This window comes from Dama dama, chromosome 15 (genome assembly GCF_033118175.1).
Source record: "Dama dama isolate Ldn47 chromosome 15, ASM3311817v1, whole genome shotgun sequence".
Classification (NCBI taxonomy): Eukaryota; Metazoa; Chordata; class Mammalia; order Artiodactyla; family Cervidae; genus Dama; species Dama dama.
The window spans coordinates 64256723-64284374 of NC_083695.1; the positions used below are offsets into that span (position 1 = coordinate 64256723).

A 27652-nucleotide genomic window follows, 5' to 3' on the forward strand; every position below is an offset into this window, starting at 1 on the left:
GACCTCTTTGTCCAGCCGTATATGGGGGAAGGATTCTTTTGATGGGGATTAGAGGCTTCCTTGTTGAACGCTAGTTTTCAGATAACTTACTAAATATGTCATGTTTGGGGTTGACTATGTCGTCCAGAGCTGCTTATAGCAGCTTCCTTCATTGACAGGAGCTGCAATGGCTGCTACACCCTGCGTGCCAAAAGCAAAGGGTGGGGGAGACGCCATTTGCAAAGCCGGAAATGATTAAAATCTCAGGTTGAGACCATTCCCAGTAAGCAAAGGATTGCCAAGTGCACAGTTCCTGCTTCTGGTGTCTTCCCTGAAGAGCACAGACTGGACGTGTGTCTCTCACTCTATTGGCAGTAGGCTCTCCCCACCGTTTGGTGAGCCAAAGGGGGAGCGAGCCACTACTGAGGCAGGCACCCGGGAAGCGCGCTTAATTAGAAAGGTCAGCGGCAAGCCCAGTTCAGTGGCCTAGTCTAACCAGGGTGAGGGGCGGACCCTGCCGGCCTCCGTCCTCTTCCGCTCGACTCAGGTGCGGCACGGATCCCTCCGCCACAGCAAGCGCTCCCCGGTAGCGCTCCGATCGGCTTTTCGGCAATACCCGGATGGAAGCATAATGGCCGCCATCAGGGACTCGCAGGCAATGGGGACCACGACAGGTATTCCCTGTGAGCTGGGCCGCTCTGGCCTGTTAGGATGCCGGGACTTGTAGAGAACCAGTAAGGGGGCAAAGGGCGAGTTTTTGGGGGCTGCAAAGCCCCCACGAACTCGCTCGGGGCTCCGCCTCTTGTGATAGGAAGCGTCTGTTAAATAGTCCCGGCCATTCAGCGCTTCCGCCTAACTTGTCGCAAAGTTTTTCTAGAGAAGTCAGTCCTTTGACTCGGCGCTCTTGCAGCCTGCAAGAGCTAATCTTCAGCGTTTTAGCCTGGGCTTGCTTTACGTCGGGGTTTTTTGAACTCCGCACTCTCCCACAGTCCAGGAGCTGGAACGGGAACGCGGCTCAGTGTGCCTCCGCGCGCCCGAGGGGTAGCCGAGCCCCGGAGGAAGGGGCGGATCGGGCGCGGTGTTTGGGACCGAGCGGGGCGCGCGGCGCTCGAAGCACTTACTCGGCGCGTTCCGGGACTGGTGGAGACTGCATGGGTACCCCTCAGACCGCACCCTTCGAGCTGTAGGTTCGCAGGCCCAAGGCAGCCCGACTCGACGGCTCCCCATTGTGGGTTCAGTTTGTGGTTTTTGGAGATCTTTTTTTTTTTCTTCCAGATATGCTCACCTCTGTGGCGCGCGTTCCCTTCTCCAGAGTTGGCCACGGACGCTCTTCCGTGCAGACCCCTACCACACCCAGTGGCAGATGGATTTCTTTGTAACTGGCTTTCTTACTCGTAGGGTCCATTTTGAGTTTGTTCTTAACATGATGGTCCTCATTGTCAAGTAGACAGTCTTCTTAGGTGACTATGGTAATTGGAAATATATAAGGTGACTGTATATAAGGTAAATGTTATAACTCTTAAGTAGACCAATGGAGCAGATACGGTAGCTTTAAGGTTCTGAGTGCAAAAATTAAGGCAGATACGGTAGCTTTAAGGTTCTGAGTGCAAAAATTAAGGTTCAGGGTTTTTTAAGATTTAAATTTGGGAGCATTTAGTGTTTGTGAGTTATTAGCGAAAACATTCGTTGGGTATGTTTGGCTATAAAAACTTTAAAAAAAAACTGTAGAAAAATAAATTAAGTCATTGTTTGAAGAATACATAATAATGTTGAACTTTGTACGGTTGTCACAGTGATGAAACATGCCACCAAACTGTATACCAGTGTGAGAATTTTCTTAGAGCGTCTATGTTTTGGGCTTAGTGTACTGATAAAGTTGAATTGTTTTTCAGGCAGGAAGGGATCTGACTTGAGTGTCCTCTAAAGTTTTTGTTTTCAAGTTGAACATTTAGCAACCACTAAATTGATTCAATGAGATACCCTAACGTCTTTCAGAGTTTAACTGCAAATTAGTTGAAGTGGATTCATTATCTTTCCGCAAAACGGGATTTTCCTGAAATTCAATAAGACATTGCCTTGTATTAACATTTTCAGGGGGTTAGCATTTCACGAGGACGGTAAGCATAGTGGACCATGTTGATTTTTGTTAAAATTCTTGTAAATGAGTTCCAAATTTAGAAAATTAACAGAGTGTGGAGAGGGAGAAAATGTAGGTATCTAACCTATTTTGCACGTCCAAATTTTTCTTTCTTGTTGCCATGGAAGTAAGTATAAATATCAATTCAGAACGCTTTATGTCTTTTTAGGGAAGGATAAAAGGACAGCAACAAGAGTATATATCCGCTGTGCACATTGATAATGTATGAGCTTTTAAATGCTTGAGATTTTTATCATCACACTTCAGATCCTCTCCTATCCTCTTTGGTAGCAGTATGATGTATTGTGATCCCCCAAGTTTTTATATCTTGAAACATTCCAGAGGGGATATATTTTAGAATAAGTCTGCAGTTTGACTTTGCTCTTTTAATTTACTTTTATGGTTTACTTTTCTGTTTGTAACTGTTTATGTAGAAGCATTGTGTGCTGTAGATCACCTAATACAACTTTTTTTTTTTAGTGGTAAAAGACTTGGACCTTCCCCAGTTTCCTTCAGTTACTCTACTAAAAGTTTTTGGCAAAGCACTATAAACAATAACAAAAAAAGAGTTAAAGTCGAAAATTTTCTTAATTATCTTATCCCAGGTGTGTAGGCTGTGAGTATTTCGGTTCTGTGTGGGGTATTGACTTCACATGGTGAGCAATTTTCATGGGACCTTAGAAATGAGAATTAAGAGGTAGCATTGTCATGGTAGGGTATCTGGATTGGAATCAGATCCAGATTCTAATTCTCACTTTGTGAGTTGGGACAAGACATTTTCCCTATCATGTAATAAATGAAGATAATGAGATTGATTTTAAACTCCCTTTTAAGCTTTGAGTTTTGTGACTTTTGTAAATTTATGACATGTTATCACTGAATATCAATGATAGGTTATTTAAGTGCAGAGATTTTTTTTTCCAAATTTATATACCTATGTTGACTGTGAAGCATAATTGAATCAAAAGCTTAAGAACATTTTACTGCGTGATTTTGCAGTCACAGTTTTAAAATTTTGGTCTTCATTTCCAGATTTCATCTCTTCTTTTGATCACTGTTCCTGATTGTGGCTTTGTCCAAGCATTAAATTGTGTGCCTTCTGTTCCTTGAAGAAAGAGGTATGGTGAAGATTGAAGTATTGTAGTATACAATCTATTAAGTAGTAAGTTAATATGTTCTAATATTAGACTGAATAGAATAATGATATGAGTTTTCCTAAGTTATAGTTTTATTTTTGGCCTAAGTGTAAGATACACGTGGGTTTTCATGTTAATGTAAGCAAAAAAAGTAGGTTTTTTCATAGTTGAAGTTTTAATATTTCATTAGAAATCTAAAGATGATTTTAACTCTTATCATCCTTCTAAATGTAAAGATGATGTTACTGGGCTCCTGGGTAATGAATGATGGAGATAAATATGGTAAGAAGATGTATAAAGCTGTATAAATGAAGCTGTATAAATGGTCAGAAGAGTGTTTGTGTTTTGTTCTAGTAAGTGCAAAGTAATGCACCCAAAGAAAAATTATCTAATGTATATTTGTATTGTGATTAATGATATCAACATTCTGAGTCAGAAAAGGGACTTAGGAATCACTATAGAGTTAAGGCTGGTTTCCTGGAAACAGTCATTTGAGTATCCTAGTGTAGACAAAAAGAAGGAAAAATACTTACCAACAAATCCATGGTGATGTAAGGAACGTTTTGCACTCAGTGGAAAATACCGTACCCTTGTACAAAAACATGGCTTATCTATCTGTTGAAACACAGGTGCCTCTTGCTGTTTTGTGTTCAGTAGGTTCTGGGCTATCACAGTATTATACAATTCCCCTCACCAGATGTGTATCCATAATTATAACTATGGTTTAAATGATACCAGGTTATCATTTATGTTTCTTTACCTGTGTCATTTCTTATATGATATTTGTTTGATCTCTTACCATCTGAGATTCACATGGATACGTGCTGCTCCTGAGTAGAGAAAGTAAATATTGAGTGCCAAGAGTGTTCTTTACTAGGTGTGAGCCAAACTACTCAGAAAAAGTAACATGATGAACAATGAGAGCTTCAAATTTAATGAATAAGAGACTGCTGTATGGTGACTAACCAAAATGATTTGAATTATTTGAACTTAAAAATTGTGAGCAAAATATGACTAAAATTTTAAGATCGTGATTGATACGATTGCTTGAAACAGATGTCGGAATATTGGAATGCAGGTTCATGACTTGAAGCTTAGGAAAATTAAGTGGGTTTCACATGGGTCTCATTTCAGGAAGTACTAATAGCTGAAAACTTATATTGGCTTTTTGGAAAGTCAGATAGTTTCAAAATAATGGTAAAGTCATCACCATTTCCTAATTAATTGCTAGTTGTTGGAGGTTATGGCTGGCAGATGTGTGTATATATGTACATGTGTGTGTGTGTGTGTGTGTGTGTGTGCGCGCGCGCGCATGTATGTTGTTTCCTCAGCTCAGTATCTCTTCATTTGGGAATCATCCATTCCCTGTTAATGAGTAGTTGGTGGCTTATCTTATCAGTCTGTCTTATAACTCATCCTTGTTGCAACAATGATTACCTGTTACTCAAGCAGAACCAGTCAAAATCCTTTGAAATTGATGTATGAATGCTGGGGAAAAGGTGATCCCTATTCTCAAACATTGTTAATCTGGGAGGATGCTAGTGACTTTCTTTCCGACATATATGAGAATCCCATCTGTAGTAGGTGAAAGTGAAGCCATATAGAGATCAGAGATAGATGGAGATAGAGTACTACTTTTAGTCTCAGGAACGATGGTATCAGATACGTGTGGTTTTCTTTTGATTCTGTCTGCTAGCTTGGTGTCCTTTCCAGTTCCTGGGGCCAAAATTCTGCATATAAATTAGTTTGAATTAGATTGTAGCAGAAAACATCCTGATGAATATATGGCCCTTAGGAATTTAAGATCTGTAACCAAGATGATCATTCATATCCATCCACAGTTTGCCCTTTTCCTCTACCTTATAAGAGCTATACCTTAATCATACATACTTTAGTGAATGCATTCATTCACTGTATATGTATTTAGTCCTTTGTTCAACCTGCAGATATTTATTGATTACATAGTAGTATGTGCAAGTATGTGCACCTGCCTGTATAGGCGAGGACTATACATACTAGACTGAGTGGATGGTGGGCTTTCTCTAATACACCACATTTTTATGTAGTAGGTTACATAGGTCAACAAGCATGTGTTGAGAACTGTTGTGCTGTTATGCTGTACTTAGCTTTTCAGTAATATATAAGAGGATGTCTTTGTCTTCAGAGTGCTTATAGTTCAGTTAAGGCATCCAGATTGATGTACATGAAACATAACACAAACAGCTTAAAAAGATAAATGAATGCGTAGTTGTATGGGTTGTAAGTCTGAGTTCTGATAGAAAGTTAGTGAGGATTGGCCCAGTCTAGGAAAGTTTTTTGAAGGAGGTATAATTTCAAATGGATTTTGACTTATGAATTGGGTTTTGATAGACATAAAGAGTAGTTGAAGAACAGATGGAATGATTGAGGGCTGATCCGAGATGGGTAGGAGATTGGTTTGACAGTAACAATTTGTATTTTGGGAAAATGAGAGATAATGGGAAATAAGGCTGGCTGTTTTAGGTAAACCTATATATGAAGTATTTGGAAAGCCAGGCAGAAATTTTGCTTCTTTTTACTGAAGTGGGGCTTTCTTTGAGTAAAATGCTTGTATTTCTTTCAGTGTGATGCTATTTTGTGATGCTAAGATATAAAATAAGTTTATTCAACTGGGTGTGCATTTATTTGTCATGGAAAAGATCTTGTTGCTAATCCATCCATCTGCCTTGAAAATTAAAAAGGTAATGAACCTGCAGTGCTGTTCATTATGTGCAATTAGTTTATTTCTTCTTACTGCCTCCTTTTTGAAAGATCTCTTAGTACAGTGGCGAAACATACCCCGTCCCTAGAGATAAAGCTAGTTCAAAACTAATGTAGCAGTAGTTATAAAAACATTTGAAAAGAGATAAGGAGTGAAATTAAAGTAACGTTTGATTACTCCAGATATTAGGATTGATGTATAGGTTAATGTGTCATTCTCATTAAATGCTGTTGTATTCTAGTATACCGGGGTTGGCCGACTTTGGCTGTAAATGACTAGGTGGTATATACTTTAGGTTTTATGGGCCATACAGTTTCTGTTGCACCTGTCAGTTGCTGTGTAACACCAAAGCAGCCATAGGCAATATGTAAATGAATGAATGTGGCTGTGTTCCAGTGAAACTTAATTTACAAAAACAGGCAGCAGGCCAGAGCTGACTGTTGACTATAGTTTGCCAACCCCTGTCGTAGACTTAATGTGACATTTCATTCCACAACCTCTCACAATAACATCTACCCACCTGCTGACATCTTTTTCCTTCTCTCCAGTAACTGTAGATGAATTATCTTTATTCTTTTCTAAGTTCAGCTCTCCCACTTGTTCACTAGATTACATTTCTTCTCACTTACTGAAGGACATAACTTTGTTCTTGTTCATTGTTCAGTTGCTCAGTTGTGTCCAACTCTTTGCTACCCCATGGACTGCAGCATGCCAGGCTTCCCTGTCCGTCACCATCTCCCAAAGTTTGCTCAAACTCATGTCCATCAAGTCAGTGATGCCATACAACTATCTCGTCCTCTGTTGTCCCCTTCTCTTGCCTTCAGTCTTTCCCAGCATCAGGGCCTTTTCTAATGAGTCAGCTCTTTGCATCAAGTGGCCAAAGTATTGGAGCTTGAAGGACATTGCCACTGCATTTTTTTTCTTTCTCTCTTCCATCAGTGATTTTAACAGTTTTACTGGATCATTTTTTATAAGCATGCAATCATACTATCATTTCTTTTACCTTTAAAAAACAAACAAAAAACTCCCAACTTTTCTGTTTCTTGGTCCTTTGTAGTAAAATTCCTTGAAAGAGTTATCTGTACTATATCTCTGCTTCTATTCCAGTTTTCTTTTAAATTAATATTTGTGAACGTTTATAACTCCACTTGAAACCATTCTAATCAGTGTCACCAGCACTCTTGACATAAAGTCCAGTGGTCAGTTCTCAGTCTTCATCTTATTTGACAGAGTTGATCGTTATGATTTTGGAACCACTTTCTTCAGTTTGCTTTGAGCGTACCAGTCTGCTAATTTACCTTCATTCTCACTGGTCTTTTCTTTCAGTCATACCAGCTCTTCTCTTTTTCCTCTAAATGTTACAATATCTCAAGGCTCAGGCCTTGGACTTCTTTCTTTATTTACTTATCCTTTGGTGATTTCATTCAGTTCTACATATAGCAATAACACACACATGTGTATTATACACACACACTAATAACTTTCAATTTTATCTTACACCTAGAGCTCTGTATTCAGTTATACATCCCATGTTTCCACTTGGATGTCAACTAGATATCTTCGATTATACATGGCCAAGACCAAACTCTTCATATACTTTCCAAACCTACCACCCTCACACCATCTTTCCTTAGTAAATAACAACTAATTTCTTCCAGTTGGTGAGGTCGGAACTTTCAGAGTTAATCCTTGATGTGTTTCTTTATCTCGTGGACCAAATTTAGTCTGTTAGCAAATCGTGTAGTCTCAATCTTCAAAGTATGTTCAAAATCTGACCATTGCATCATTGTCTTTACCAAATTACCATCTCTTACCTGGGTAGTTGTAATATAATAATCTCCAAAGTGATCTCCTTGCTTCTGTTTGTGCGTGTATGCTAAAATCGCTTCAGTCATGTCCAGCTCCATGTGACAAGTCACATGTGACTCCATGTGACATGTTATTCCATGTGACTGCAGCCTGCCAGGCTCCTCTGTCCATGAGATTCTCCAGGCCAAAGTACTGGAGTGGGTTGCCATTTCCTCCTCAAGGGATCTTCCTGACCCAGGGATTGAACCTGCTTCTCTTATGTCTGTCTGCCTTGGCAGGCAAGTTCTTTACCAGTAGAGCTACCTGAGAAGCTTCTGTTTTTAACCTCCTTCTCAAATACCATGTTCTTAACATAGCAGCCAGAGTGATCTTTTTAAAAAACAATTCAGCTCATGTTACTTCTCTACCCAAAATGCTCCAGCAGCTTTCCTCATTGTATCTTTGACCTCATCTTCCTCTGGTTGCTTTCCCTATGGTGCTTTCTGTTCCCATCGTACTGACTGTCTTCTTGCTATTCCCCGAACGTGTTAGGCATGCTGCACACTCAGGATGTTGGCACTTACTCTTTCTTATTTAAAATGCTGTCTGCTTCAACTCCTTAAGATCTTAGCTCAAATAAGACCTTTTCAAGTGAGGTCTCCCTGACTTTGTATTTAAAATTGGCATTCTCTGGTTCTGCCTCTCCTTCCCTGCTTTATTTTTCTCCACAGCACTTGTCACCTTTGACTGTATTATATGATTTACCTACTTGTTTATTATGTAAATAATCAGTGTTAGCTCCATGAGGGGAGGGAGTTTTGTCTGTTTCATTCACTGTTGTATTCCCAGTGTTTAGAACAAAGACTGGCACATATTTGGTGCTAGCTGCAAGCCCAGCACTGTACAAGATGCTGGCCATATGGCCAAGAACCTGGTAGGTATAGTCCATATACTTACGTAGCGCTTATTCCAGTGGTAGGGACAGATGGAAAATAAATTGACAAATACATAAAATATTCCAGAGGGGAAAATGTTATAGAAAAATAAATACGAGGGGCTAAAATAGAAAACAGTTTTTTTGTTTATTTGGGGAAGGAATGGCTTATAGGTTGAGGAAAGCCTCTCTGAGATGGTGACATTTGAACTGCCTTAAAGATAAGAGGAATCTCGTCATTTGAGGAATGGAAGAGAGACTCTTTCAAGCAGGGAGTAGCAGGTGCAGAGAAAGGCATGAGATAAGAAAGATAGGAGAGAAGTATTTGAGAAACAGACTCTCTATGTATGGTGGCTTGTGCTGTGTGCTTAGTCGCTCAGTCATGTCCAACTCTTTGTGAATCCGTGGACTGGAACCTGCCAGGCTCCTGTCCATGAGAATTCTCCAGGCAAGGATACTGGAATGGCTTGTCATGCCCTCCTCCAGGGGATCTTCCCAATCCAGGGATTGAACCCAGGTCTCCCACATTGCAGGTGGATTCTTTACCATCTGAGCCACCAGGGAAGCCCTGGAGTATATTTACAGATGGGGAGAGTGGTGTGAGATGAAGTTGAAGACAGAGGTCCGGGACCGTATGTCACTGTTCCTTGCAGGCCTTGGCCAAGAGATTGTATGTTACTTGCTAAGTGCTTTGGGAAGCCCCTAAGGAATTTTAAGCGGAGAACACTGTGATCTATTTTATATTAAGATCACTTTTGCTCCATTGTGGAGAATGGATTCAGAGAAGGGTGATGGGCAAGGGGGAAGCATGAATGCCAGTTAGGGAGACTATCATTTTAATCCAAGTTAGAGATGACAGTGGGCTAAGATGATGCCAGTGGGGATGGAGAGAAGAAAATAATAAACAAATTAGAATTTGTTAGGTCCCTGTGTATCCAGTCTTTCTTAGGTTTTGTGAGGGATAAATATGAAATATAACTTGTCTTTAAGAAGCTTATAAGTTATCTTGGGAGGTAAAACTTGTAAAAGGAAATGATGTAACTATAAAACAGTTTGTAGTAAAATGATACACAGTGGCTGTCCTTTAAATGGATATTCAGAGAGGGGAGAGATCAGTGTGTGTTGCAGAAGATTTCATGTCCATGTAGAAAGTAGAATTAGAAAAGAAGTTTGACCAGAATTGAGTGAAGAGGCAGAGAAGGGGATGACAAGCCTGGTGAAAGGAAACAGCATGAACATAAAGAAAAGTGGGTATGTAGGGGAGCAGAAAGCATCGTATATATTGGGTTCTGTGTATGTGTGTGCCTGTGTGTTTGTGTGTATTCAGTGAGCAGTTGTAGTTTCTGAGAGTAATAAGAAATAAGATTTGTCTGAACCAGGAACTGCTTCTGTGTTTTAATTTTTATTTTAAACCCCTTCATTGTATACCAATATTGTATACCAATTGTATACCAGCCTCCCTTAGTGGTATGTGGCTCATATGTACACTAGCATTTTTAGTATTTCTGTATCTGTACTTGATCACATTTGCATACTTAACCTTTTTTTTTTTCTCTTTTTTTGTGTTTAAGATGGTCATTAGGCCACAATGATTTGAGGGGAACCAACTTCAATATAAATTTCTACAAAATTTATAATCTTTTACTTTAAAATGTGATAGGTATTAGCTTCTGGGGTAAACTTTTGAAAAACTTTAAACAGCTACAAAAAGAGTAAGCCCAAAATGTTCAAAGTCATGAAAAGATAATAGTTATTATTTTGAAGACACTAAAACACTGCTTTGAAAATAAGAGTTTTAGTTTTTTGTGTGTTCTTTATGTTTTTCAGTAAGCTCTTCCTGCTTCATGCTCTTGGTTCTATCTCTAGTTGCATATTTATATGACCATTCTACACTCGGTTATCTCTGCAGAAAAAAATTCAATTAAGTCAAGAAGTAAAATAGTTTTAAAAAATAATGACTAGTTAGTTTTCCTAACTGTGTAATGTGACAAGTTTCAGAGCTACATGCTGAGTCACAAATAGGCTCAGTTAAACTCAAGAGGTTTTTAGTTCTTTGTTTAATGTTTAAGCAACTAGACTGTTGTAAGTAGCACATAGGTTCTTCCTTTTTAACACGTTTACACTAAAACTGAACACTGTAGAATGTCTTTGCTTTTTAATCTGTTAAAGAAAATAAAACTCTCTAGGAATGGTTCTTTTGATTCACTCTAAGTCTTTATCCTTGGCATTTTACTTTGGGAATCATCTTTTTAAAAGTTTCTCTGTACCTACTGTGTGATTCCTAATGTATGCTAACACTGCCAGTTCTTTGGTTCCTCTCTCTTTATTTGGATTGTCACTTAGTTCTCTTAGTTTTCTCCCTTCTGTTTTTACTCTCTTCCTCGAATATGTCTTGCTTTCTGTTTTCTAGTAGCATTCTATACTATTTCTAAAATACTGCTTTTGTAACTCTGTTCATGAACTGACAAGAATGGCTCCTTGTTACCTTTCATTTTAAGTTCAGATTTGTCCTCTACGGTCCTCTTACTTAACCTTCCCATTTTCTCTACAATCTAGATTTTACAGTTCTTGCAGTGTTTCTTTTTTGTTTTTCTGGGCTTGATAACCTTTGCTCCTTTCTTACATGTTTAAGCCGCGCTACTCTATAAAGGATTGTCATAAAATCTACCTTTCTGTGAAGTAGATACAGTCAACATTGATCTGTTAACTTAAAGTCTTAAGAACCTTTGGTTACAAGTAATACCTAGTAGTTTAAGTTAGTTTACACTAGTGTCAGCTGAAAAGTGAGAGTGAAAGTCGCTCAGTCCTGTCCAACTCTTTCCAAGCCCATGGACCCATGGAATTCTCCAGGCCAGGATACTAGAGTGGGTAGCCGTTCCCTTCTCCAGGGGATCTTCCCAACCCAGGGATCGAACCCAGGTCTCCGGGATTGCCGGTGGATTCTTCACCAGTTGAGCCATAAGGGAAGCCCATCAACTGAAAAGGGGGAATGATATTGGGGTTGACCAAAATATTTGTTCAGTTTTTTCCAGAACATCTTACAGAAAAACCCAAATGAACTTCTTGGCCAACCCAATAGTAATGATACAGAATTTCCTAGAATTCAAGGGCAGGAATATGGGCAGGTCTCAGTAAAAACTTGTAGTGACATTACTCCATAGGTTTTAGTCAAGGTTCTTAGGAGATCTGATGATTACCTTCCTGTTGTTTTGGTTTGTTTTGTTTTTGTTTTGTTTTATCTTGTTTTGCGTTGCTCTCCTGTCATTCCTTAAAAAAAAATTTTTTAACCTGTTATCATTAGCTTAAAGGGTATCTTTACTACAGACTTGTCTGTTTACAAACGTGTACTCACTCATAGGATCTTTCCTTTGGATGTAAAAATGAGGATCTTTCCTGTTAATTTAAAAATATATTACATGCTTTAATCTGCAACTTCCTTTTTTGAAAACTAAAAAAATTTCACAAGTCAATTCAATACATACACCTCTTTCTTTATGTTGTTTTCATGTGGATGTTCCATAATTTACTTAATCATTTTCCTATTCATGGACATTTAAGTGCTTAAGATATGTATTTAAGATACATATCCATGTTTTGCTTTTACTTTTGTAGGATAGATTGTTAAAAGTAACTTTTCTGGGGGAGTATATTTTTAAAATGTGAAGGAAATTGATTTTTTTCAAGGAAAACTTAAACTGCCAAAAGTGATTCAAGCAGTAGAAAACTCAAAGATCCCAGAAACCATAGAAGAACTTGCAAAGATTGTAATGTCTAAAATTTAAAGATATCCCAGGCCCATATGGTATATTTGCACAGTCTGTGTAATTTTAAAGAGTGGGCAAGTCTCATGTTTAGTGAACTATTCCAGAGCAGATGAATTGATGGAAGGTACCTTCACTGATTTTACAAATTCTCCATACCAAGTCAAAACTTAATGAGAGGACTAAAATTTTGTCAGATTAAAACCAGTGCTTTATTAAAGAATAATATACTTAACTAATGCAAAAACAGTTCAACATTATACTTGTTATTTATTTCTTTGTGCAGTATATAGAAAAAAATCAAATTTAGATTGATGTTATAATTTTTATTCTTTTAACAGTATGCCTGGATCAGGAATCATATTATTAACTAAATACCACTTGTTTTCTGTATAAAATACATAAAACTTATTTTGTATAACATCAGTGCATATATAACTGCTATTTTTGTGGTGCCAGCTCCCTTTACTTACTTTTTAGATAACTTTATGGCTCTCAAATTAATTGTTACAAGAAATTTCATAGCATGAATTTATGAAGAATAGTGACATCTGATAGCATAGTTCTTCATTATCTGAGTATTACATTTGCCATTAGCTTTGTAACTGTTCATAGTCTTTTCTGAAGTGATGTGCTTGGTTACTTCTGTGTTGATAAGAGGAGTACTTTGAATATACCTGTTTTGTTTTAACTTCTTGTCCACCTTTAGTGTCAACATTCTTCAATTTTTTTTATTGGTGTCAAGTTTACTATTTTGAGTTTGTTCAGGAAAAGCTTAGTTTGTTTACCTCAAACTCACTTACTTTGAGAATTCAAAAAGTTTCATGGATTCATGCTGCTTTTTCTTAAAGTTTCATAATAGTGTGGTCTTGGAATCATTCTTGTTACATCCATATGTTAGGCTATAGTAATGGAGGCCATAGTTATCCAAGGACATTTTAAGAAACACTGACCCAAGGATAACCAGTGATCACTATGAACATTTTTTATGTATATATTCTTGACTACTAAGAGTTTTTAGGGTTTCATGTGTCTGTTTATTCATCTGTTCTCTACCATCTATTAACAGTTGAACAAATTAAATCCTGATATGGCTACTGTTTTGATTTTTTTGTTTTTCACTTAATGTGTCTTCCCTATTACTAAGTGTGGGTTTACAGTGTTGTTTTAAAAATTAAAGAATATTCCATTGAATAGAAATACCATTATTTATTTATTTTAATTATTTTTAATGTTGTGATTTTGTAAACAGTGCTCCCATGAACATTTGATTATTACTTTTAGGGTAGATTTCTAGGGGTGAATCAGAAGTTAAAGCACTTTCTCCCCAGGCATATATGTAGATGTAGATATGTTTATATTATTTTATGAAATTATAATGTTTATAATAAATACATATATTTTACAAACTGTTTTTATGAAAGTTCTGTCAGATTATTCTTATCATTAGTATATCATAGTATATCTCTTACCAGAAAATAAAATTTTAAAAAGAAAGGATACAAACAAGTTCAAATTTTTATTGTTGGATTCAACAGACAAACTTCACACTGTAAAATTGCTGTTTTAGTTTCTAAATGCTTACTCAGTTTCTCTACAAATATTGTAATGGACTGGTGACAAATGGCTCATGTGTTATCAGCAGACCACATTTTTAGTAGCAGTGTTTAGCCCTGTTTTAACTGGGGCATGGGATGGGGTTTGTGTCTCATAAGTATATGGTCATTTAATCCTCTAGCTTTTGGTGTGGTGCCCACTTTCTCAGCTGTGCTGGTATCCTGTATATCAGAAATTCTCTTTTACTTTCCCACAGCAAATACCTGTGACTTCTGTGGTGGGGGAAGAGCAGTAACCTAGCATGATGGAGTGGGGAAGAGAGTCTTAGCATCCAGCCAAAACCCAAGCAGCTTCTCCACATTTCTCTGTTAGCCTCTACTTCCTCTTCTCTTCCCGTCTCAGAGTCACTTGGTGCTGCCAGCTCCTAAGTCTTTTGAAGATTCAGAGTATAAAATGGGTTAGTTCTTAGTTTCCCCCTCTGTCTGCCTGATTGTGTAAGGTCATTTACTATCTACTTACCTGCTTTCCAGTATCTAGAATTTTGTTGTTATTGTCACTTCTTCTGTTTCCCATTGTTATTTTTTAAGGGCTTCTTATATATTTGTCATTTTTCTTAACTGTATTTACAAAAAAATTATACTTCTCTTTTGTAGATGTTACAGTTGACAGATACTTCTTCTATATCACATTATTTTATATAGTTATTTTTTCTAACTGAAATTTTTGCTGAAGTATTGATATTTACTTAAAACTTCTTTCTAGAAAAAGTACATATGTAGTGTATTCTCTGAATCTTCCCATATCTAAAATTGTGTTTTTCTCCCATATGTGAGCATTTTCCTGGGTATAGAGTTAGTTCTTGAGTTAATTATTTTCCCTAGAACTCTAAAACTGTTATTTCATTGTCTTCTAGCATTTAGAATTGTGAGTATAGTGTCTGATTAATATTGCTGTCTGCTTTAAGTTGGTGTTGGGAATATCTTTTTAGATAACTCCCCGTCCACCTTTTTTTTTTTTTTTGTAAAATTTCATTTTTACCTTTTAAACTGAAACATTTTACTAGAATAAGTTTAGATACTGAGTTTTATTTTCTTATACACTAATAATCTTGCCTGGCATTTGGGGAGCCTTTGATTTTGAAAATTCAAGGCTTTAAAAAAGAAAGCAATAACTCAATGTAATTTTTTCCTCTTGTTTTCAAAACCATTATTTCTCCCCCATCTACTTTGTTCTTTTTCCTGGCAGTGCTTTTGTTTGTTGTTGTGTTGTGTTTTCCCCCTCAGTATCCTAGCTCAGGTCTTACTGAGATTGCCAAGCATTACTTGATTTTTTTGGTAAAGCTTTCTCCTTTTTCCTGCAGTAACTTGAATAGTAATTATGTTTCTCATGCTGAATGAGAGAATGGGTGAGGTTTCTCTGAGTGTTTCAGTCATTTTCCCTTTTGAGCTGGTGCATCCAGTGATGTTTCTGCTGGCTATCTTTTTTGATTGCATTGGGAGCTGAGGTGTATTGTTGGAGAATAAACCAAGATTTTCTTAGTGTTTTGGGTTAGACAGAATCGGGAAAGTTAACTTAATTTTTTCTGACAGCTTAGAGATACTAACTGACTTACATACATGTAGGAAGAGCAGCGCTGTTAAACAGAACAAGATGGTCATGGGTTTAGGAAGATGTATTTTTATTCAGAAATGATGCTTCTTTACATCTCTCCTGACAGCTGGTGCTAGCAACTCTCAGTTCCGTCTGGTCTGTGGACCCAGCTCAAAGCTCTGGATTTGTTCTCTTCCCATGCATGAGCTGGAGCCTTCTGTCACCTCAGAGTGCTTCATGCAATCTTCGTCTCAAGTCCTCACTTCTCTCCCAAGGTATGTATAGGAGAGGGAGTGGCAGGAATCAATACTTCCCTACTTAGGACATGATGGACACTCACTGCATATTGGTTGAATGAATATCCTTCATTCAACCAGGGAAGTGTGCTTCCTCTTTGAAAGTGATGCTTTAAAAGGGTTGCTATGTCAGCATTTGTTTTCACTCGTCTCTCTCTGGACCTTTACCTTCCAAACACCTTGTGGCAACTGTATGACATATATTTTAGATTCTTGACATTTTATAGAACTTTTTAAATTATATTTTTTAGTTTATATTTCAGTGAACAGTTGGGAAAGGAAGACCATCAAATGGCTTGAGTTGCCATCTTGATGCAGCAAATACTCTGGGTTACTTTTTAAAGGGCCAGTCATACTTTAAACAAATAGTATTATTTTAAGGCTTGAGAAGATGTTGGTCAAGTCTTATGAGATAATAATACATATAAAGAAGGTGGTAATTTAAATAAGGGATTTAAAATCAGTAATCCTTGTTGGTGAAATAGAGAGTGGTCTTTAGTAAAGAGTATTAGCTAATAGGTTGAAAGATTAAAATTATAATAAAATTTCTTTCCTTTTTTTTAAAATGGAACACATTTTTTCCCCATAGGTGGCAATCCTCATAAAATTTGGTACCAGGTGTCGTGTTTGATTGCTTTCACATAAAACAGGTTGAACACAGTTGAAGACAAAAGAGATTCTCCACACTTAAAATTTGAGGGCAAATAAACCCCAAGATACATAAAATACTAATCTCTATTGGTGCCATATTATACATGCCATATATTAAATATAAAAAATAATCACATTCAACATTATTAGCAGTTATCAGACTTAAGTAAAAGCTAAATGGATTTCTTAATAAGGTGGTTCCTTTTTTCAGTGTTATTTTGTCTGTGAGGAAAGGACTCGCACTCTAGTGGGTGAACTATGGGACATCTGTTTTGGCTGCCATGCATCCTATATATTTTCTGCTTTAAAATTTTTCTATTTTATTGCTGGGTGGTCAACTCCAAATAAGCCAAGTATTAACATAAATATATGCCCCACCTCTTCCTTTAGATTACAAGTTGCAGTTAAGGGTGGCGACTGTGTTTTTGGAATCTCTCAGTAGCACTCATCAAAATGTATCACATTTATAGTCGATTCTTTTTTAGTATCAGTTGATTGAATTATTTAAATCATACTTGTCAACCTTTGGGATATGTGTTTTCATGAGAAAAATTTTAAATTATATAGATATTTTGAAATGAAGTTGATGATATTTAGAAATTTTATCAAAATATGTATTTTTAGCATTACATATACATTTTTGGACCATATGCTGTAAGAAGCAATTTGCCGTTTGTAATGAAACCTGTGATATAGACTCCTCTTGATTATATATAGAAATAGAAAAGCCTGGGTATCGATAGTCCAGAATGACCACAAGATGATATTCTGGCAAATGTGGAAGAATCGTTACTCAGTGTGCTTAAGAAGTTTCACATATTTGAGCCCCATGCTCAGAGTCTGGTGCAGTGAAAACACCATAGTTGATTATGATGCTTGTCACTTTGAGAATGTGGCACTCTGTAGAGAATTTTCTTAGTTGTTGTGAAGTATCCACCAGGTTATCACTGAACTTTTTTCTAGTCCTTTATTATTTTTCTCACTTTTGAAGAAAAAGTTTTACGTTTAGCTTTAAATAATACAGTAAAAAGTTTCACATTTTTTACTGTGTTAGGAATAGTATGTAAAAAAAAAAAATTTCAGTAAACCTAAACGCTTCTAATGAATTCATTTTCAGGTTAGCACACACACACACACACATATATATATATATGGATATATATATTTGAAAAATACTGAAGGTGTTTTTTTAGACACAACCAAATTTTTAAGTTTGATAAATATTCAAAGAGCTTCTTAATAGTAATGTAATGTAACTTTTAATTACATTCCCTCAGTGAACAATTTTTAAAACAGTGAAGTTCCTAGTTACTCAGATTAATTGGAATTTAGAGGTGAGACCTTTGGATAGACATTATGGATGAAGGAATCATTACTGTGACTTATACTTTATTTTTTTGGCTTATCTAATTGTTAGTCATGTACATATTTAAGAACATGAAAGTAAGAAAATATAATTGTTGTAATACACCATTTGATATTTTTGCTACTGAACCCTTGGTGCTCAGATTCCATTCTCAGCAATATATTGTTGTATCTATTTGTTTATTGTTTGACTGCACCATGCAACATATGGGATCCTAGTTCCCTGAAAAGGAATTGAACCCACACCCTCTACATCAGAAGCTTGGAGTTTTAACCACTGAACTGCCAGGGAAGTGCCTGTCACATTTTTTTAATTTTACAGTTTTTTTCTCCTCTGCACCTTGTCATAATGCCTTATACATTGTAAGTACATACAGTAATGGTGGTAGCTACAGTTTATATCGTACCTTACAGGATGCTGTTACATAGTTAGGGGTAATTTTCTTTCTTCTTTTTTTTTTTTTTTTCATTTTATTGATGAAGAAACTAAAACACAGAGATTGAGATTTGCTTAGAGTAACGCACACCAGTAATTTTTTAAATGAATGGAGGCAGATGGTAATGAGTACATTCTAAAATGCCAAGGACTTTCCTTGCTGCCATCTGCCGTAGTTCTAGGGATGAAAAAAGAAAAAGCCAAAATGGTAGGAAACCAGAAAGGTAGTAGTGGATTTAGGAGTACCCCAGAGAAATGTGCTCCTCCTTTTAATTTCTTCTTTTTTTGACCAGTTAGTCATGATAACTTGAGAGAGTAGATAATGTCTTTTTGTTATTGTTGTTGTTAGATGAATGAAACTTTTATTTTAAACATAAATTATCCCTGGGGCACTAGGGAAGTAGAAAATCTACAGAGAAGTCTGTTGAAATTCTCACAAGGTAATAGCTATAGGGTCAACTAAATAACAGTTAATGGTATATGTGTATAATTGGAACATGTGTGTAAGTCGAACTTAAGCTTATAGGGCTGTCTTACTGAGATTTTAAAAATCTTGTTTAAAAACTATAGTGTCAAGTTAATATAAAATCTTAGAACTTAAAGGTGTTTATCCAATTGTGGTTTTCTTTAGATGAGAAAACTGAGCTGCAGAGAAGTCAAACCTTGCCCAGTGTCACAGAGCAGAGCCGAAAGTAAAGCTTGTATTTCCTGAGGTCCAGATTAGTGTTATTTCTATTTCAGACTATTACTTTTTGGTAAGCTACTCTTAAATTACTTAACGGATCTTTTATATCTTTTATTTGTTTGATCAGCATTCTTGCTTTGTGTCAAAATGAACTTTAAAATGAATTTTACTGATACTTCTGTGATGAAAATTTCAGTTCTTTGTTTAATTTTAGGTGAGTTAATGTGGGGAAAATCCTGGTATTCTGAAGATGTTGCAGCACAGTATTGTTTCCTGTTCAAATTACAAGTAACTTCAAGAATTTTCAGGAAAAAAAGAATTGGGATTGTTTTGTTTTATTTTTAAATCATGCCATCTGAACAGAAGCATTTATTTTTTGATGAAAAACAAAATACTTTAAAAAAAGATTATGATGTGAAAAATGAGGTAGTTGATACTCTCAGATCAAAAATTTCAGAACCAAAATTTCAGAACCAACTTAAACCAGACATTTCAGAAAGTAGTTTTCATTATGGACTAAAAAATGTGAAAATTGTTTTGCCGAAGATAAATATTCCAAATGAAGTCCTATTGAAACATGAAGTTGACAGATACAGAAAATTATTTCAGCATAAGCCACAGACTGCAAGAAAATCTATCAATGTAAAGACTGTAAGCTCCATAGAAGAATGTATGTTGCTTAATCAGTCTGAGAGAGTTGACGAAGGTATAAAAATGTCTGCAAAAATACTCAATTTCAATTGTTTAAAGTGCCGAGATAGCACTCGGTATAGCCCAAATGATTTGCAGAAACACTTTCAAATGTGGCACCATGGTGAATTACCTTCCTATCCTTGTGAGATGTGCAGTTTTTCAGCAAATGACTTCCAGGTATTTAAACAACACAGACGAACTCATAGAACCACTTTAGTAAAATGTGACATTTGTAACAATGAGAATTTATATACTTTATTAGACTTAACAAAGCATTTTTCATCCACACATTGCGTAAATGGTACTTTTCAGTGTGAAAAGTGTGAATTCTCTACCCAGGATGTTGGCACATTTGTTCAGCATATCCATAGACACAACGAAATCCTTTATAAATGTGGTAAATGCCATTACATATGTTTAACCAAAGGAGAGCTTCAGAAGCACCTTTATATTCATTCTGGTACATTTCCCTTCACTTGTCAATATTGTAGCTATGGTGCTACCAGGAGAGAGCACCTTGTAAGACATGTTATAACTTTGCACAAAGAACATTTATATGCGAAAGAAAAACTGGAAAAGGACAAATATGAAAAAAGGATGGCGAAGTCTTCGGCAGGACTTAAACTAATACTGAAAAGATACAAAATAGGTGCATCAAGGAAGACATTCTGGAAACGTAAGAAAATCAACAATGCAAGTGACAGAAGTATAGAAAAAAATACTCAAGTGCTTAAAAAAGTGAACAGAACACAGGCTACATCTGAAGACCCAAGCCATCTTGTTCAGGAACATTTAAATGAAGAAAAGTGTGAAAGACTATTCTGTGAGAATAATGATAAACCTGCTGAATCAGAGTCAGAAAAACCAACTCTTCTGTCTACTGGACAATGTAACGGAGCTCAAGAGGGATCAAATTCTACTTCAGGTTTCTTAAAGACTGCTGTACAAGGACCTACAGTGTTAATGGTAAAAAACAACAGAATAACAATTCCTGCTAACTACAGTGCTAAGTTTATGGGCTTCAAGATGGTGGATGGAAAACAGCATATTGTAATAAAACTGTTGCCTACCAATAAACAGAGTTTATATTTACCAGGCTCACAGTCAGGTGCTGCAAGGGACAGTACTGCAGTTTTGCAGCCCCAGACTTTGGACACCACTGCGTTTTTACCAGGAGTGCCAGCTGAGTTAAATGACACAGTTTACATGAAAGTAGCTCCTCCATTTTCACCTTCATCGCCTGTACTTTCAGGGAAAGCAATTTCAGAAAAAGAAACGGCTTTGCTGTCTCAGACAAGTAATATTATTCCAGCAGTGGATGATGAAAAAGGTGTATCTCCTTCGCCAGTAGAGTCAGACTTGATTACAGCATCAGTGAATTTGACCACAAAAGTAGAAACAAGAGATAATGTTGACTTATGGGGCAGTCATTTTACTCAGGGTCACCCTGAGGTGTTAGGTACTGGAGTTAAAAGTCCAGATAAAGTCAGCTGTACTGCCAAACCAAATTCATACAACAGTGGAGATATGCATAATTATTGCATTAACTATGTGAACTCTGAGTTACCTGTTGAACCTTCCAATCAAGGATCATTACCTTTTCATAATTACTCAAAAGTGAATAATTCTAATAAACGTCGTAGGTTTTCAGGAACAGCAATGTGTGAAAACCCTCAAAGAGAATCTTCATCCGGCAAGACAGTTTTAAGTGAGTCAGTTTTATCACTAGTGAGGAAGGAGAGCTCAAACCCAGATAGCCTGTTAGCATCTATTAGTCTTTTAAATAGTAAAGATGGAACTTTAAAAACACAAGCTGAAATCGAAGAACAGTGTGTTTTAGAAAAAGGACAGAACATTGATGGACAAAACCTATACACTAATGAAAATCAAAGTTTAGAGAGCATGACTGAAAAGCCTAAATGGGATGGCATTTCTAATGTTGAGTCACCTATGATGCCTAGGATCACATCTGTTTTCTCACTCCAGAGCCAGCAGGCATCAGAACTTTTGCCACCTGAACTAAACCAGTTACTTCTAGATGTATTAAAAGCAAAACCTGATGTAAAACAAGACTCTAGTAACAGTCCAGATAAAGATGTTCCACTTCAATGTGCCCAGTCTTTTCAGGAACATGGGGGAGAAAACAAAATAGTTGAATCTTCAAAAGACTTGAAAGCACAAGGCCTTTTTCCGATTCCCTCTGGCAGTATGGGGACTAATACGCCTACAAATGATCTGAATTTAAACTGTAGCGGAAAAGAAAAGCAAATTCTGTCACAGGATGTGAGAGATTCAGAGAAGACCCCTAGAAGTTCTGGTTTTGGCACATTGCCTAAGACTCAGTCAGATGCAATAATTACACAGCAGCTCGTAAAAGACAAACTACGAGCCACAACACATTCTTTATATGTACAGAATCCACTAAATTCAGAACCAAAAAAGGCTATATTTGTTCAGACTCCAAAAGGCTTTTTTGTACCCTTGCACTTCACTAACAAGCCTGGATTACATGTTTCAAGAAGACCGCTTCCATTGGTTAATAGGCAAAGTATCCCTGCCCCTCTCCTTTTAAACAAGAAACCGGGGATGATTTTAACATTTAATAATGGGAAACTTGAAGGTGTTTCTGCTGTCAAAACTGAGAATGCTCAAGCTTGTGGAACTACAACTAAGGAACCTTGCAGAGCACCTTTTTTAAAAGTAGAACCAAACAGTAATTGTTTGACCCCTGCACTTTGTTCCAGCATTGGCAGCTGTTTGAGCATGAAAAGTAGCGCAGAAAATACTTTGTCATTAAAAGGCCCTTGCATTATTAAAACGCCAGCAAATTCTTCAGTGAAAGCTATTCCTACTCTTAATGTAATACCTGAGCATCAGGGCACTAAGTTGAATATCTCTGATTCAGTAAAACCACAGAACAAGATTTTTCCAAAACCACCTCTTTATACCTTTTTACCTGATGGCAAACAAGCTGTTTTTTTAAAGTGTGTGATGCCAAATAAGACTGAGCTGCTTAAACCTAAATTAGTCCAAAATAGTACTTGCTATAAAAATATACAGCCAAAGAAACCTGAAGGAACACCACAAAAAATATTGCTGAAAATTTTTAACCCTGTTTTAAATGTGACTGCTGCTAGTAATCTGTCAGTAAGCAACACTGGATCCTCACTGCAGAAAGACAGTGTACCGTCTAACCAGACTACAGGACAGCAGAAAGAGCCAGAATCTTCTAGAGATGCCTTACCCTTCTTAATAGATGATATGATGCCAGCAAATGAAATTGTGATAACTTCTACTGCAACATGCCCAGAATCTTCTGAGGAGCCAAAATGTATCACCGACCATTCAGAGGCCAGGGTATTAAGGTGTAAAACAAATTGTACAATTGAGAGAAACTTCAATAAGAAAAAGACTTCGAAAAGAAAAATTTCAAGAATAAAAAGTCATGTAAGAAGTCAAGATTCTGAAACTGCTTTTGTATCTAGAAACAGAAACTGTAAACGCAAGTGTAGAGATAGTTACCAAGAACCTCCAAGAAAAAAAGCATTACACAGAAAGTGTAAAGAAAAAGCAAAGGCTGAGAGTATCCCTGAATCATTTGAATTCAACCGACCTAGGCTTTCAAAAGATACAGTCAGAACTCTGCGGCTTTTCCCCTTTAGTTCCAAACAGCTTGTGAAATGTCCTAGGAGAAACCAACCAGTTGTAGTTTTGAATCATCCTGATGCAGATTCCCCAGAAGTAGTAAATGTAATGAAAACTATTGCTAAATTTAATGGACGTGTTCTTAAGGTTTCATTGTCGAAAAGAACTATCGATGCTTTATTGAAACCAGTTTGTTGTAACCCTTCTGAAACAACTTACAATGATTTTCCTAAGAGGCACAAAACATTTAAACCTGTTAGTTCTGTGAAGGAAAGATTTGTGCTAAAGTTAACTCTCAAAAAGACAAGCAAAAACAATTATCAGATTGTGAAAACTACCTCTGAAAATATTCTGAAGGCTAAATTTAACTGTTGGTTTTGTGGTAGAGTATTTGACAATCAGGATGCTTGGGCTGGTCATGGACAGAGGCATTTAATGGAAGCTACTCGTGATTGGAACATGTTAGAATAATTACCAAGGTAAAGTAAAATTACCTTAGAAGAAAATAGTGAGTTGGGTTACTCCATGCAGACATTTTTACTTCAACACAGCACCAAAATTAAACATTTAAAAGTTAGCTGTATTTCATGGACGAGCAAGTTTCAGTGTTGCATTTGAAAATGCACATTAGTTGCATCAGTGCACATTAGTTTTGAAAGAAACTAATCACAGATTTACCTTGATTTAATTTTTTAAAATATGTGTTTTTTGGAATTTAGGGCTAAAGGAAACTTTGATGAAACAGTTTTCCCAGTTTACTGACTCTTAGTCAAGAGAGTAGCAGCTGACAGCCCCATTCCTTCTCTTCCACTAGCCTTATGAATCTTGATCACTATAGCTCCTCTGAAAAGGTTGAGAGCTCTTTCACTATGCAACTGAAGGAGTTTCTCGTCATTCATGAAGATATTCTAAGAGAGCTTAGGTAAAGAACTTACTCTTCATCTGCAAGATGTAGTTCTTTTGAAGGTAACTAGGCTCCGTTGAGAGTACATTTAACTCACTACAGTTACACCTCATATGATGCTTGGTAAAAGTTTTTGATGAGTAGGTCTTTTTTCCTTGTAGCTGTCTTGCACGTCATTGAGTGGAACACCTTTCCAAGGAGATTTTCTTTTCTAAATGGCTCTCTTGTTGCAGTAGATGGGCAGTCTTGAGAGAATTAACCTCTCTTCATCTGGTTTGAAGTTCATTTAAAGAACTTGAATATTTTTCTGAATTTGATTGTACTCACCCTTGCATTCCTTTGATTTAAGTTGTTTGTCCCATCATAAACCGAGTGGCCAATTTTTTTCTTGGTTGCCATCCCTTTAAAAAGAGTGAAACGTAGAAGCACTTCCAAGGGAATGGCTTTTCTCGAAAATTAAAAATTACTCCTCAGAAACAATATTTTGAAGCAAGATTAACAAAGTAAATCATACTTTTGTGTTTATTATTAGTGTCTGAATATGTCCACATTGGGACAAACCATTTTTTGTTACCAGCGTTTCAGTATGACTGACAACCCAAAGCAGGTTATGTTCTGGTTGTTTGCAGTTGGAAATGAAGAAGCATTAATAGTGGACTCAGTGACAATGCATAAAACTTCAGGACAGATACTGAAGGGACATGCCCAACAGGTAGAATTTTAAAAAGGAATGTTTTCATGACAACAGAATCATTGATTTAAACTTCTCACTTTGTAAGTTTGGGTCAAATTTTGTTGGATCATTGGATAATGGGGTTCTTGTATTAAAAAATTACTATATAATTTTTGTTACATTGTTACTACAAGTGTTATGATGTTTTTCATTGATTGAATGAAAACTTCAGGGCTTCTCTTCTGTATATAACAGAGAATTTAAACCTGTACATATTTTTGTACCTTTCAGTTATGTAAATTTTGCACAGAAAGTTTTTGAGATAAAAAGTTTATTTTCTTTCAATTTATTTCTGTGCATGCACTAATAAAACTCATTGTTTAATTTAAAAGGAGTATATAAGACTTTACCCATGTTATTTTGGGGGGTTTTATTTCAGATGTATAATTTTTTTTTATATAAATTCAGTTTTCAGGGATTGAACACTATCGTTAGCAAGTGCCTAAAAGATGTGAAACAGTTTACATATGTCAACTGTAAAATTAGGTCCCAAATGGACCTTTTCCCCCAATAGTTTTATTTTAAAGAAAGCCATACATAGATGCTTCAAGCTATCTTGCTATGCACATTATACATGTACTGTTTTTGTGCAGTTTGTCTACTTTCTTAGAAGTGAAGTATTTTTTGTATAAAACCTGTTACAATTGTGTTTCTTAAATTGAGCCTAAGAATGGAGTTGATTGGAAATATACAATATATATTAATAATGTGTATGGTGTTTAAAGACTGGTAAGCATTGTTAATTTCTGTAACGTTTTCTTCCATTAAATTTATCTTAAGTTTGTGTTTACATATTTTTCTTTTACTGTGCTGAATTCAAATGGGAATTTTATTCTAGTGGAAATATTTAGTTTTCAAACTTTTTTTTTTCAGTGTTAATGAATGCAAAATAAAATGTGGGATTCCCCCCCTCCCCCAAAGTTATAGGTGAAATTTTGTTTGAGAAGGGTAGTACGTATTACAATTTAACTATGCTGGTAAAAAAAAAGCCACAGAGAGAGTCCCTGGCTGTCCAGTGGTTAAGACTTCGCCTTCCAATGCAGCGGGTAGGGGCTTGATCCCTGGTAGGGGAGCTAAAATCCTACATGCCTTGGGGCCAGAAGACCAAAACAAGCAATATTGTAACAAATGCAATAAAGACTTTAAAAATGGTGCACATCAAAAAATCTTGAAAAGACACAGAGAGGGTTATGTTCTTCAGTACCCTAATGACAATAAAACAAATGTGGTTGTGTTACGGTTAGATTCACCTGTGAATACAGAAGGGAGAGGAGGAACTATCTTGCCACTGTTTGCAGCACTATAAAAATATACTTTAAAAAAATTAATGCCAATGTTGAGATACATATTTTTTGCTTTTTTTAAAAAGCTATTTTAGAAAACTTCATGCTCCAGTTCCTCTAGTTGGTACCTTTTATGAGTTGTTGTTTTTTTTTAAACTTAGGTTATTTTGAGGGAAAACTTACTTGGAGCCTCTATTGCTATAGCAGGAAATCTGAAAATAGAAACCTCTATCCTTCTTTCCTCCTGGCTGAAAGTAGCTAAAGAAGGTTTTCCAAAACAGTATTCATTAATTCAAAGTTCTTATTACAACTGGAAGAGTTAGTGTTACTTTTTCAATCCAGCTCCTGGTAAGGAGTTTTTCATTTTTTCCTACTTGTCCTTTTCCATTGAAAAGGGCCTGTTTGTCATTTACTTCAACTAATAGTTGAACTCTTCAGAGTTTACTGTCTTACTAAGTATTCAGCACAGATTGAAATGTAATTTTTAAGAATTTAATTTTTATTAAGGAGTCAGCAAGATACTTCAGTAAAGGGTCTTAACAAATAACTTAGGCTTTGTAGGCCGTTAGTTTCTGTCGTAACTACCTAATTGTTGTCATGCTGAAACAGCAGTAGACAACATGTGAGTGAGTGTGCATATTTTTTTTAATTAGAATATAACTGCATGTGTTAGTTTCTTCATTTTATTAAAACTTTGTTTAAAAAAATTGTCAGTGGGCTTAATCTGGCCCATCAAATGGTTTTTCCAGCCCTTGCTTTCTCTCATAGATGTGTTCTTAGATTGAGATTTTTATCCAAAATAGAAGTTTAAGAGAGTTTTTTGTGATGCACACCAACTATATAAAAGGTTCAAAGTATTGAAACTAAAATGTATGTAGATATGGTTACCACCATAGATGTATTTGTTCAAAAATGTAGTGAAGGTGATGAAAATATTTAGTAGATAGGTCTTTTGTGTGCTAACAGTAATGCAATTTATGGAGGGATCAAAAATCAAACAATTGCTATGAGAATTTATGTTCAGGTTAGATGAGAAATAGATATTAGTTCTTTTAGTGGTTTGAAATCCCTAGTGAGAAAAAGTGATAGAAATTGTTTAAGATGGGGGGAAATGGAGGTGAGCTGGGAACAGAATATAGTGTAAATTCTGTGCAGCTCACTTATGATTTTTTCTTGGTAAGTGATTCCTTTTTACCTTTGACATCTGCTTACTGAGGATTTATCCCATTTGTGCTGAGGTATTGGCTCTGTTCCTTGCCACAGCCTTTGTTATGGACCTTGTTTTGAGCAAAGTGCCTTGGGGATCTCATCTGGTGAAGCTTATTGAGGGATGTTAGTT

The 27652-nt window shown here is 36.3% G+C and overlaps 1 protein-coding gene across 6 annotated transcripts; it reads left to right on the top strand.

Moving 5' to 3' along the window:
* Positions 1 to 420: 420 nt before the first annotated feature.
* ZNF518A (zinc finger protein 518A) lies at positions 421 to 25820 on the top strand. Of its 6 annotated transcripts, XM_061162262.1 has the most exons (6): positions 595 to 653; positions 1255 to 1373; positions 3149 to 3234; positions 15750 to 15897; positions 19002 to 19125; positions 19270 to 25820. In XM_061162262.1, the coding sequence occupies exon 6, from the start codon at positions 19404 to 19406 to the stop codon at positions 23862 to 23864; it is 4461 nt and encodes a 1486-aa protein (XP_061018245.1). In that variant the 5' UTR covers positions 595 to 653; positions 1255 to 1373; positions 3149 to 3234; positions 15750 to 15897; positions 19002 to 19125; positions 19270 to 19403; the 3' UTR covers positions 23865 to 25820. The 6 variants fall into 6 exon arrangements, with proteins under 6 accessions (XP_061018248.1, XP_061018243.1, XP_061018249.1 ...); XM_061162265.1 differs by lacking the exons at positions 595 to 653; positions 1255 to 1373 and adding an exon at positions 421 to 439; XM_061162260.1 differs by lacking the exon at positions 1255 to 1373 and having other exon boundaries at positions 532 to 653.
* The last annotated feature ends 1832 nt before the right edge of the window (positions 25821 to 27652 follow it).